Source organism: Jatropha curcas, chromosome 8 (genome assembly GCF_041381405.1).
Source record: "Jatropha curcas cultivar XTBG-Jc1 chromosome 8, XTBG_Jcur_1.0, whole genome shotgun sequence".
NCBI lineage: Eukaryota > Viridiplantae > Streptophyta > Magnoliopsida > Malpighiales > Euphorbiaceae > Jatropha > Jatropha curcas.
Genome location: NC_143158.1, coordinates 1,185,307 through 1,198,100, shown reverse-complemented (window position 1 = coordinate 1,198,100; position 12,794 = coordinate 1,185,307). Strand labels below are relative to the sequence as shown.

The 12,794-nt window shown below is 33.7% G+C and overlaps 2 protein-coding genes and 1 long non-coding RNA gene across 4 annotated transcripts; 2 read left to right on the top strand and 1 right to left on the bottom strand.

The window, feature by feature from the left end:
* Positions 1-787: 787 nt before the first annotated feature.
* Positions 788-3,181, bottom strand: LOC105637663 (tail fiber). The gene is made up of 3 exons (XM_012221214.4): positions 2,943-3,181; positions 1,854-2,085; positions 788-1,268 (listed from the first exon to the last, which is right to left on the bottom strand). Exons 1-3 carry the CDS (start codon positions 3,062-3,064, stop codon positions 972-974), a joined length of 651 nt encoding a protein of 216 aa, XP_012076604.1. The 5' UTR covers positions 3,065-3,181; the 3' UTR covers positions 788-971.
* A 215-nt stretch (positions 3,182-3,396) lies between these two features.
* On the top strand, positions 3,397-6,179 carry LOC105637662 (protein OVEREXPRESSOR OF CATIONIC PEROXIDASE 3). Of its 2 annotated transcripts, XM_089724697.1 has the most exons (5): positions 3,397-3,648; positions 3,833-4,267; positions 4,388-4,708; positions 4,928-5,050; positions 5,852-6,179. In XM_089724697.1, exons 1-5 carry the CDS (start codon positions 3,457-3,459, stop codon positions 6,164-6,166), a joined length of 1,386 nt encoding a protein of 461 aa, XP_089580823.1. In that variant the 5' UTR covers positions 3,397-3,456; the 3' UTR covers positions 6,167-6,179. The 2 variants fall into 2 exon arrangements, with proteins under 2 accessions (XP_089580823.1, XP_012076603.1); XM_012221213.4 differs by lacking the exon at positions 5,852-6,179 and having other exon boundaries at positions 3,407-3,648; positions 4,928-5,396.
* A 2,800-nt stretch (positions 6,180-8,979) lies between these two features.
* LOC149493965 (uncharacterized) lies at positions 8,980-11,424 on the top strand. The gene is made up of 4 exons (XR_016322036.1): positions 8,980-9,243; positions 9,460-9,587; positions 10,297-10,381; positions 11,184-11,424. It is a non-coding gene; the product is annotated as an uncharacterized LOC149493965 (long non-coding RNA).
* Positions 11,425-12,794: the final 1,370 nt, after the last annotated feature.

Genomic DNA, 12,794 nt, shown 5'->3' with positions numbered 1-12,794 from the left:
ATCTCCCATCACCAACCTTCCCTTAAATGGAATCAAGCGTTCATGCAAAAAGGGGACACATTTGTACATGTTTGTATCCACATCCCAGCATCCTTTGCAGTGTCAAAGTAGTAGACCTCACGTTCACAGCACAGGTAGTATGGATATACAGCTTATGGCCGAAGACAAAATGCCGTAGCACCATATTACTACCAACATCTTCATATTCACGAGGATGAATAAAGCAAGGGGGATCAGTTAGTACCTTCCAACTGGAATCGACAGATGAGAGATCCAAAACCTCGAAAGTCGAAACATTTAAAGGCATAGGAATTTCCCAGGTGCGGAGAACATAAATCTTGCCTTCAATTTCTTCCAATGTAGCATCCGGTTTGGCATCGTTCAATGAGCTTTCAGATTTCGTCAAGGAATGATCTCATAATTATCAAATGTCGAATAAAAGCAAATGAATTGATGGGATTTTCTAAAACGCCTAAAAGAAAATTGCCCAATTATAAAATAATAACTCCAATTGCCAATATTTTATAATATTTAGGACATTCTGTAAAAAATATAAATTATAAAAAATGACTTTTTTTTTTTTTTAAGTTAACAGTTAATAGTTCTATTATCAATATTTTGTAATATTTTAAAACATTTTGTAAAAAATACCTGTTTTCTGTAAAATGAATTTTTACAAAACAAGTAATTTTTTTATAAGAATACATGAAAAATCAAAAAAAAAAAAAAAAAGAAGACAAATTTTTTTTTTTCAGGATATTATTCATGATATAGAATGTGTAGAACATGCTCAAAAGGAAGATTAACTGATTGATTAATATCAACATATTCGTGAGTTAATACTAATATCAGTTTTTCTGTTCAAAATTGATTTTGGCAGAAAAACATACAGCTTCAAGTTCAACTACTCATCAACCAACGTGAAGTTTTTAAGATTAAAAAAAATTACAAAAAGATTAAAGGCAATCAACTCATTTCAGTTTAGACTTTGAAGAGCTGTGCAGAGGCTTTGCAATGGGTCTAGAAGGGGCACTTCTCACAGCCTTCTTCACATCATACTTCACAGAAGAGAAGGCACAGATCAAGGCAAGCAACATTGTTGGATAGACATAAACAGCTTTAGCAGGATCTGTATTTGCCGGCTTTCCTAGGATCCCTTCCTTCACAAGGCCCCATATTACCAAAAGTGTTCCAAACATGCTCATCCTCCCAGGTTTTAACAAGCCAACAACTGCTCCTGCCACAGAAAAATAGCTTCCTGCAAGAACCTGGAACAAGGACCATAAAAATAGCAGGCAGATCAAAAAAAGATATAATGTGAAATTTACAAAACTCAAGTCACATCAAAGGTCCATCATGGTCATGCTAAAGCAATTAATGAACCAAATATGGATCAGATTAGAACAGAATTTTCATAATTGCACGTGTAGGTTTCCTATTAATTACAGATCAGCCATTGCATCAGGAAGCCAAAGATTCGGTAATAGTTTTTACACACAATGAAAATTTATTGATATACAAACTGATTTCCTTTATCCTTTTTCATATGCTGGAGAGGAATTACATCTTAGAGATATGAGTTGAAATTTTAGAGGAAAACTGTGCAAACTAAAAGAGTTTCGGGAAAGACATGCTTACATTCAGTCAAGCCATCCACAAACTTAATTACATCAAGAAAATGTCAAAAAATTGTTGGAAAGAACAAATTTGAAATTTCATCCTGATTAATGGGTTTGTATGACTTTCAAAAATAAATATAGTTGGTGACTATCAAGAATAGGTGTGTCCTTCCCCTAAGAAAGAAAAACGGAAAAAAATAAATGAAGTGGGAGATAGAAAGTTGAAAAGGAAACCTCTAAGCGCTGGAGATCAGTTACTGCAGGGGCTTCTTTGACACTGGTCAAGTTATAGATATTTAGAAGGTTTCCCCAGCTTGGAATAGTCATGTTCCGGACAATACCATTCACTATAGCTCCAGGATAGAGAAGACCTTTCACTACAGGAACAGGAAATATCTCACTTGCAATCAATTGTGAAGATGTGACATGAATTGGTGATGAACACATGCCAGATCTGCAAGGAACCCTGTAAAAAGGAGAAGTAGGAATAGTCATGCTAAAAAATTATGCTTCGAGTTCTAAATTTCCTTCACCCATGGCAGATTTACAGTCAACCAGCCATAGACAAACAAAGACCGTCTGTCAAGTTCATACCATTATAGCAATCCTGAAATGCAAAAAGAATGGGCAGGGAAGCCATATACGGATCTAAACTTCAAGGAAAAGCCAATGTGTCAAATTTAAAACCATAAGTTACAGGAAAGATTAATAATACTCAGGCTTATAATTACAAGTATCAAATTGGCAGTTCCATTAATTCACAGCTCATACTTTGCTTAAAAATTCAATTCAAATTCAGTCCATTTATATTCAAGTTTGCTATGAAACCATTTTATCATTCATGAATTATCCATGCTTCATCAACCATTTTGTTCAATGTCCCTCATCAATGACCCTTGAACTAATTTGGTCTTCCTCATCTCTCCATACAGCAAAACAGCCAAACTCAAAAATGAAGAACGAGAGAACAAAGAAAGATTCTTTATTGAATTGCTGATCTAGTGAGAATATCAACAAATTTCGCTTCATCTCCAATACAGTTGTATAATTAAACATAAAGAAATACAGATGTTAGAGCTTAGAGCACTGAAATAACCGTATTCATAAATTGCCATGTATTTTAGCATCCAGTCAAAGTTTAAAACCCAATGTTGGAATTGAAAGAAAAATTCATAAAATTTGCTAGACAGGAGAAGGTCACACAGTGGAATGAATTCGCTCAAGTCAATCATGAGACTAAAAATGAAATTTCATAACAAATAAAAAATATTTAAATTGAAAAAGGAGAGGATTGGATGAATATGGATCTTAGTTCTTAAATACCTGAAAAGAGGGACCTGGAGAATGATAAGGAAGAAATAGATTCGAGATGCTATTGATGGCAGATTGCTCACCCAGCTCCTTGACGGTGCTGTTCTTGTTGGTGCTGCTGTTGATATTGCCATTATCCCGTACAGTATCAGCAGCGCAAAGACCAAGGACAGAACGGGAGAGAGTGAGAGAGACAGAGAGAGAGAGAGAGAGAGTTTCGATCTGGCGCTTATGTATGACCGGCACTTGATTTAGTTGTAATATTAATCATGTTGCTGTTAAGTAAATGCAGTACTAAGTTGGAGAAAGTTAGTAACAGTAATTAGTCTCGTTAAGAATTGAGATGGGACGGTGCGTTTTGATAGTATCCATAGGAGGCAACGGTTAAGAGATTAAAACGGTGCGTTTCAGGCAAGGAGGCGTCGTCTTGATAACTACAGTGCCAAGTTCCTGTACCAGCCCCCTCTGTCTGTAGATATTTGGATTAGATAGAGGTTTTTCCTGTTTGGGGATGTAAGCTTAGAAAATGGCCTTTTCTTTATCTTCTTTGAAGGCTTCTACTGCTCTACACAGTTGGGCAGCTTCAGGTTCTGAGCAAGTCTTCGCAGGATATCCCAGGCCATCCTCTCTTGTTCTGCCGCGTCACTCTTTTGTTAACTCTGTCATCGCCTTCTCTCGCCGTCGAAACAATAACTCTCCAATCTCAAAGAAAAAGAAGGTAAGAATTGCAATTAAATTAACCTAGTTTAGAGTTTTATAAATGTTCACTTGCAATTGCTCAGAAATTCTTTATTTTTTTATTACATGTACTAGAAATTCGTTCTGTACTTTGCATGCCCTCACCAGCCAAGAATTAAATTGATTTGACCAAATTTAAAGTTGCATTTTCTCGTTTATTACAGAAAAGTTCTTCTGTTGAGGTTACAAGGGAGGAGGAAGATGATATGGATGATGATGCCTTTGAGGCACTATTCAACATGTTGGAAGAAGACCTAAAAAATGAAGGATCATACATAGATGGTGATGATGATGATATAAGTGAGGAAGATTTTGATAAACTTCAACGTGCTTTAGAGGAGGCACTAGGAGTTGGTGATGATGATGATAGTGGAGAAATACTTAATTCAGGAGAAGATGAAGATGAAGATGAAGATGAAGATGAGGATGAAAATGAAGATGATGATAACGACGATGGAGATGTCGACGATATCAAAGATATCAAAGAAGATGATGAGGAAGAGGAAGGCGAGGACAAGGAGGAAAAACCAGTAAAGCTTAAGAATTGGCAGCTTCGAAGGCTGGCTCGTGCTTTAAAAACTGGACGCCGCAAAACTAGTGTGAGCATCCTATTCCACATTTGTGAAGTTAGTTAATCTACTTATAATAGATGCAGTGGCCAGGAGTGAATATTTTACTAAATTCAGGCTTCTTTAATAATATTTATCTTCTTTTTACAGATAAAAGGCCTTGCTGCTGAGGTTTGTCTTGATAGAGCCATTGTTCTTGAGTTGCTTCGTGACCCTCCCCCAAATCTTGTTTTGATGAGTGCTGCTTTGCCTGATGAACCTGCACCAACACCAATAGTGCCAACATTGCCACAAGCTAAACCAATTGAAGTCATTCCTACAGATACAAAAATTGTGGATGATGTGAAATCTGAGAGTGGCAAAAAAGTACCAGTTCATGTTATGCAACACAGATGGTATGCTCAAAAGAGATTGAAGAAAGTCCATGTTGAAACACTTGAAAGAGTGTATAGAAGAACAAAGAGACCTACTGTAAGTAAAGAGTTGCTTACACTGATAAAACAATTTCTGTGATAGGAAAAGCATAGTCCAAATGTTCAATAATTTAAGAAGTTGCAAATGCGGATTATTTTCCTTTTTATAGTGTAAAAAATTCATGGATACTTTGAGTTTCCTACATATAAACGGGTATGAATTTTTGCCTTTTATGGAACATCTGCTTTATATTAATATTAGATATTAATAATGCAGAATGCAATGATTAGCAGCATTGTGCATGTGACAAATCTGCCTCGCAAAAGAGTGGTGAAATGGTTTGAAGATAAACGTAATGAAGATGGGGTTCCTGACCAGCGTCTTCCATATCAAAGGTCTGTTCCTGAAGCTGTCTCTTCCTCTTGAAATAATCTGTATATTTGTATGGGAAAAAGAGAGCACTTATTGAAACACATCATGCACTTTTCTGAACTTTGATGCTTTTCGAAGACTAAGGTAAGGCCCAAAACATAAGTCTACCAGGTTGAATTTGCTGCAGAGATGATTTCCTACTCATGATGCCCCTGTTGGCTGCTGCATATTTTAAGTCAAATTTGATCAGCGCTAACTTGCTAGATGTTTGTGACCTTTCACAAAGTTTTGATGATATATTTAAACCAATATCATAAGCTTGTGAAGTGTTATTTGCCATTGCATTTTATTATAACCGTGGATTATGTCTTGATTTTGAAGGTGTTATCTGTTAAAACTCCGATTTTGCATTCCAAGTATTAAACGGTTTAATGAATGCCAAATTTTGGCTGTAGTAGTAGACATATGAGCACACATCTTGGTACTAAATAAATGAGTTTGACCATAATTAATTCCATGTGTAGAAGAGAATGTGCTAGGGAATCTCAATTAGAAAAATTCAGCTAATGGCTACAAAAATTCGCAAAACACTAATCTAGGATTGTTGTTTACATTTGTTGTAAAAATATAACACGAAAGTGCTGTGTTGTTACTAGTCAAGACCATCCGGTAATATTCTTTCCCATGACTTATTTGATTTCCTTAGTCCTTCCCTTAAAACATTTTTCTGTCTTCCCCTACTATATATAATGCTTAGAAGAACATGCATTTTGTATCATAAATAGTTTCACAAGTCAAAAAACGATAAGTATATTAGTAAATTCAAAGGGCATGGCAACTTTGCAAAGGTCGGTGGTCTTTAGGAGGCAAGGTTCATCAGGACCGGTATGGGATGAGAAATTCTTATTGGGAGAAGACGGTGTAGAATACAGACAACTAAGGCCGTGCCAGAGTGGCTCAAACATTACAGATATGGATTGTAGCGAGCCAAGTGCTGCACCGCCAGTCACTTGCCCTCGCAGCTTGTCAACCCCAGCCATGAAACAGACTTATTCTGAAGCCTCCGAGAAGGGTTTAGCCGTACCAAAATCTAGATCAGGAAAAAGAAACTTGTTTTTAAGCTTACTTAACAATAACAAGTAACCTTTCTTTCTTCTTTCTTCTTCTTCTTTTTTTTTTTTTTTTTTTTTTTGAGTCATCATTAGCTTCTGAGATGGAAATATGAAATGTCTTTCTTTGCATATTTTATTCATTTATCGCTTTATTTTTCTCTAGAAAAAAAGTTTTTTTTTTCATTTATATGCTTAATAATTACGGAGGCAGGGTCTGTCTACATTTGAATCCAGCAACTATTAGAAGAAAATCCCTATCTACTTTCAAGTTGAACCCCACTTGGGTGGGACATTCAAGGAATCACATGAAAGTGTATTTGAAATAAACCAAATTGACGCATCAAGTAACGACTACAAACGGAATTATATGCGGCAGCTATCATGTCAGGACTGCTATAACGCTTTGTTCTATTTTAACCAACATATATAGAAGAAGATATACTTACTTCCCTTGGCCATATCTAATTATTTGCCTTATCTTTCCGTACATCCAAGTAAAAATATAAGATTGAGAGACTTGAAAGGAATCTTTTTAGAAATTCATTTTCATGTCTAATTAATTAGCTCCCAGTAGCTTTGGCATCTTCCAAGAAACTAACTCTCTCTCTCTCTCTCTCTCTTTTTCTCTTCCATGGGCTTTGTCAAGAAGAAATAATCAGAAATGGGAGTTCCTTCCAGCCTAAGACAGCATTAACTTTTCTGTTTCTTTGATATTTTTCGTTATTAATTAGCCTGCCAATTAATCTAGATAGCTACTACATCTCTGTATGGAGGAACCTTCATCATGAGGCGAAGGTGTTCTTGTGGTTTTTATATATGTGTCGTCCGTTCCAAGCTTTCTCCCCTTTCATTTGATTTTGATGTTCTTTATCGAAATTATTTATTGTGGATCTCATTCTCTTGACTCTTGAATCCTTACAATTCCACATTAAACGTTGTCCTTGTGTTGCTTTGTTATAAGATACTAGGGAAGAAGCGTGTGATGTATTTATCTTTCCAATAATTAACATAACCATAATTTTTTTTTTTTTTTTTTTTTTGAGGTAAGGATTCAGTGATGAACTAGTTGTACTAAATTTATTTTCATTGTCCGAACAAAATATATATATATATATATATATTACTAATTCCTTTCAAGTTGTAGAGGATAGTGAATGCACTTTTGGAAAATCAAATTTATTTTCACACCTTTATAAAATTAATGATTGGTTTCAAACTCACATTCTATGACAAACTTATGTAGGTTACATGTGCGGTTTGGATTGATATGAAATTTTCTAATTTTAAATTACATTAAAATTACAAAAAAGATTGGTTTAAATTGTAAGAAAGATTGATTAGAAATTGGATTGAATCTTAAATTTGAAAAAAGAAAAAAAAAAAAAAAAAAGCGGAAAATTTCAAAATTAAGGAGCCTTTACTGGCTTGAAACGAACTGCATTAATTAGTGTAGAGGTAGTTTGGATTAATAAAAAGTAAAATTCATAAATTTACAAAAAATGACATTCATAAATTTAAAAATTATTTTTAACATAAAATTAAATAGCTTAAATTGTATTATTAAAAAATTATGAAATTAGAAAAATCTCACCTATAAAACGGTAGAATGAAGTAGGTAATCTCCTCTCTCTCTTTTTTTTTTTTTTTTTTTTTTTTTTTTTTTTTTTTTTTTTTTTTTTTAACGAAAGGAAAGAATTTGAAACTACTAAAAAATAAGGATAAGACTACGGTGAAGAATTCAAGGTTACTGTATTGATAAAAAACTATTTTTTAACCTTTAGATTCAAAATGTTTAAATATAAGCCATTAGATTTAAATTTAACTAATGAATTTGTTATTTATAAAGCAGGTCGTATTATCTTATAATTGTCTTAGTTAATTTAAATTTGGTAAAATATTAAATTTTTTTATATTATCTAATTATTGTTATTAAATATAACAATAATAATTATATTTATTGGGTAAATTTAAAAACACTCTTCCAACATAATCATAAAAAAATAAAAGCAAAACATGATAAAAAAATAAAAGCTTTTTAATGTATAATTTGCATTAATCTGATTTTTGTGCTTAATTCTTTATTTATTGCTATTTAACCAGAAGTTTGATATTATATATAGTTTACTTGATTTTTATTTGTTATATAATGTCTAATTATGTAACTCAAGACATATTAATATTTTGTAAATTCTAATTTGAAGTTTAATTGAACTTATTCTAAATTCATGTATTTTTTTAAATAACTCATATTATATATTTAGATATAAATATTCATTTGATTTTCTTATTTAATTATTGTAATACCCCGAATTTTTATTTTTAAAACTTTAGAATTTTTATTAAATCAAAAATCTAGATTTATGTTGATATGGGCTATTAAGATCGAGTAATTCTAATTGAGCCCAAAGTTTTACGAATTGGGCTCAAGCCCAAAAACATATTATTTAGAATTTTCGTTTGGGTAATACTTAAAATTTCGATGAAAATAAAATGGAACACTAATTGTTAATCGATTAAAAATGTGTCTATATATATGTAACTACTATATAAATTAATCAGCCTAAAATTAAAAATCTTTGTTATTAATATTTTATGAATAAATTGAGAAAATATTACGGAATTGAACAAAATAATCAAATAAATTGAACTGGACCCAAAAATCAAATTAATTTTTCGAAAACCAGATGAAAAATCCATAAATCAATTGAAAAACCAAGCTAAAACCATGATTTAAACCAAACCAGACTCGAATCGACCCAAACCCCATCCACCAATTAGAAAATTCTAGACAAAAACAAAAAAAAAAAAAAAAAAAAAAAAAAAAAAAGAGAAAGAAAAGAGAAACGAGAAGAGAGACTCAGTGGTCTCTCTCTCGCTCTTCTCTCTCAACAAACCCCCTCCCCTTTTCTTCTCGTTCTCTGACCACCGGCGGCCAAATCCGGCAAATAGATACTCTAAAAATATCTACTCGTCGCAAGGAGTTTGATTTAAACTTTGGTTTGCGCGGTTTGAGCCCGGATTGAGAGAAATCTCGACCGAAACGTTTAGCACCGTTGCAACAACTTCTCCGGCGATTTCCCATCGTTTCCGATGACTTGAGGTGTCGAGGTAGGTGTTGATCGACTCCTCTCTTCTTCCTCTTTCATTTGGTAGGCTCCTCGTCGACTGTAATAGCCGGAATCGGAAAACCCAAAATGGGTATCACCGAACCTTTCCGGTCAATTTTCGGCCAAATAGTTCACACCCACCTTGATTTGAATACATATTAGTGATCCTCTCATCGAAACGAATAAAATGATGTATCGTTTGTCAATTTTGGTGAAGGTTAAATTTTCCGGCCACCATGCACGGCGGCGACGGCGGTGGTCCGGCGAGACTCCGACGAAGACCCCGAGAGGCAGAATGATCTCCTCTTCGCGCGGATCACGGACATAAAATCTGATTTTCAATCGGTACACTCTAAAGCTTAATTCGCAATTTTTGAATAAATCCCGAATTAATTAATTAATGAACTTAATTAAGTATTTAAGTAAATTAAATTAAATTAAATTAAATATTGTTAAATATATTTCATGAATATTAATTATAAGGTTGGTACTAAAATATATATTCCTAGCTAATAATAACTTTTAGGAATTTTATTAACAAATAAATAGTTATAAAACAATTAATTTTAATGGGCTATGTGAATTAAGTGACCGAATAAATGACGGTTATGGCGGACGGGATTAGTGGATATGAATTTGCCCGATGGATGGGCTGTGCGTGTGGATTTGTGAAAATTTGATAAATTGGGTAGTACAGTTTATAGAGGAAATGCTGCCGAAATTTCGGCGAACACTTAGTAAAGAAATCCGTAATAGATAATACGACTAAAATGATTATCGTTTGTGATATTATATTATCAATCGTATTAATACTATTAATAATATTATTATGATTAATATTCGTATTCTTCTTAGCGTTATTATAAAATATTACTTAACGGATAACTAAACGTTTTATTTAAAGGCGATAAATTAGAATAAATAAATAAATAAGGAAACCCAATATATATCTTAATAAGTGAATTAAATGACTGGAAACCAAAACTAATAAACGAATATGAAAAAGAATCTTTCAAATTAAACTTCTTACTTAGAATTTTATTGTTTATTTTAGAGGTTTATAAAATTCTGAAATGCGAGGACAAAGGCTGGAAGCATGTGGCTAGAAAGGCAGTCCCTTTAGAGGGCAATAAAGAACTGTGAGTAGTGTTAGATAATTCACCTCATCCGCCTGCATGCATGCATTCACGGCTAAATGTTATCATGCATTATTTTATTGAAGTGCCATATTATGATGCACTATTTGTTGATAGTAAAAATTGTTTGATTACTTGTGCTATGAATATACTGTGCCTTGTTTGTGTGGAATTGGGATGAAGTGGACCACCATGGGTTTGTGAGGACGGTCTGTGATGTGGATCCTGAATATGATATGATATTGACTGTCGGCCGGGAAAATGGGAGATCGGCGCCCCCGTGTGCACCTGATGATATGGGTTATATAGAACCACAGGATGGCCTCTTGTTGTTGCGCACCTGATAATCTAGATTTGATTGTAGCCCGCAGGGTGGCCTCCTGTTGTGAGCACTTGATGATCTAGATTGGATGGAGACCACCGGGTTGCCTCCTGTTGGTATGGAAAAGAAAAGAGAGAGAATGGAAAAACAATGAGAGGACTGGTCAGTGAGGATTAGACCAGTTGGCCGTATGGGGGATCGGCTCCCTGGTGCACATGTATGAGAGGGCGAGCCATGTGTGAGGACGGCTCGTTGGGGTTTCAGGTGGTGCCACTGACTAATTTCCACATGATGTGATTATATGAAGGTGATAATAATTGTGATTGCTGTTGTATTGCCATTTGTGTGAAAAACTGCATGATCATATAACTAAATGGGTGACCACATTAAAATATTTTAGCATTTGTACGATTGTGTGGGGTGAGAGAGTTATCTAATCCTGCTCACTGAGTTTAGTACTCACCCCCCTTCCAACCTCCCCAGGTAATAGATGGAAAGAAGAATCCTGGAGTCCAAATGAACGAACGAGATGTGGATCGATAAGAGTAATAATTATTGAATATGTAAATGCAAAGGGTAGCGAATTATGGAGTAGAGTTCCGCAATTGTATTCCAACTGGGTTGTAAATGAACAAATAGAGTATAAACATTTATTATTTGGATTGTATTTTGGATATAATCGTGAAATAAATTATTGGGCCTGAATCCACAATTGTGATTAGAATGCGAGTTTTAAATAGTACAGGCTTACTACGGGCTTCGGGGGCCTTAAGCCTACCCAGGTCCTAGTGCCGGTCCGGCCCATGGAAATGGGTCGTGACAAAGTTGGTATCAGAGCATAAGTTGGGCCGTAGGAATCAATTGCGGAACATAGGAAATTAAATAGAGAACTCCTATGTTGGGATCGGCCGTAACCAACAAAGGAGCTGTAGTCGGGATTGAATTCCATTTTAGTGCCGGTGGACGCATCGTGCACGAGGATGGAAGGAAATCTGTATGAAACTTAGGACGAGAATTAAAAGTACAGAAATAATAGGGAATTATAAAAAGAGTCCGGGTAACTGACGTTTCTAAAATAAATACTTTGAGTTTTGCTAAATCCCCTCCATCTATTTTGAAGCAGAGGATCAGTTGGAAATTGGTGTAATGGCCTGATCACCCAGTACACCATGATTCGACAGGAGACACTGCTTCGAAAATTATTTGAAATTATTTAGAAAAGAAGTTGGAGTTTTAAAGATAATAAGAAAGTAAATTTATTTGAACTACGATTTGAGAAACATGTTTTATTATTTGCTTATTGGAAATTGTTTTGAAGTTGCAATTAATTGTTTGGTTTTATTATTTTGTCGGCATGTCAAAAATTTATCTGATTTTAGAATTTAAATTATTTACAATGATTGCATGTTTGATTAAATTTTTATCATATTGTCTATCCCGAGGACTAAATTAGGCCTATAGAAATTAATACTGATAAGTTAATAATAAATAGTATAGAATATGAATCTGACTGAAAATGTCAATTAAGATGTAGATTAAATTCTAGAAATGTTACTGTTAGCGATTAAAAAGTGAAAATGGTAATTTAAATTAAATCAAGGGTTAGAAAAGGAGGATCTAAGACAAATAATCATAATAGACAAGAAATCCTCAATTATTCAAGGCGAAACTTAAGAATATAAAAGAAAATGTTAAATGAATTATGTGCTTGAATGTGAAGAACATAATGTTAACTGAATAGGTCAAATTAATTATAGCAATATAAAATAATGTAAACATGATAAAGAAGCAGGTAAAACTTCCTCTGAACAATTAGTATGAAGGGTAAAATTTTGGGTGTTTTAATGTAGAATTAAAGTGGTTAGTGAATAATTGGGCAAAAGTTGTGAAGTTAAAATTTGATTAATATGGAAAAGATTGACTAATAGTTAATGGAAGTAATTACAAGCCATGAAATAATTATGAATCTATTATAATAAAATGAGCAATTAGATTGAATCGATAATAGACTTATGAGACTAATGTGTAACTAATGGATAGTTGGTATAATCTAAAAAATTAATAAGGTGAAAGTTTAATTTGTAATAAATTTAT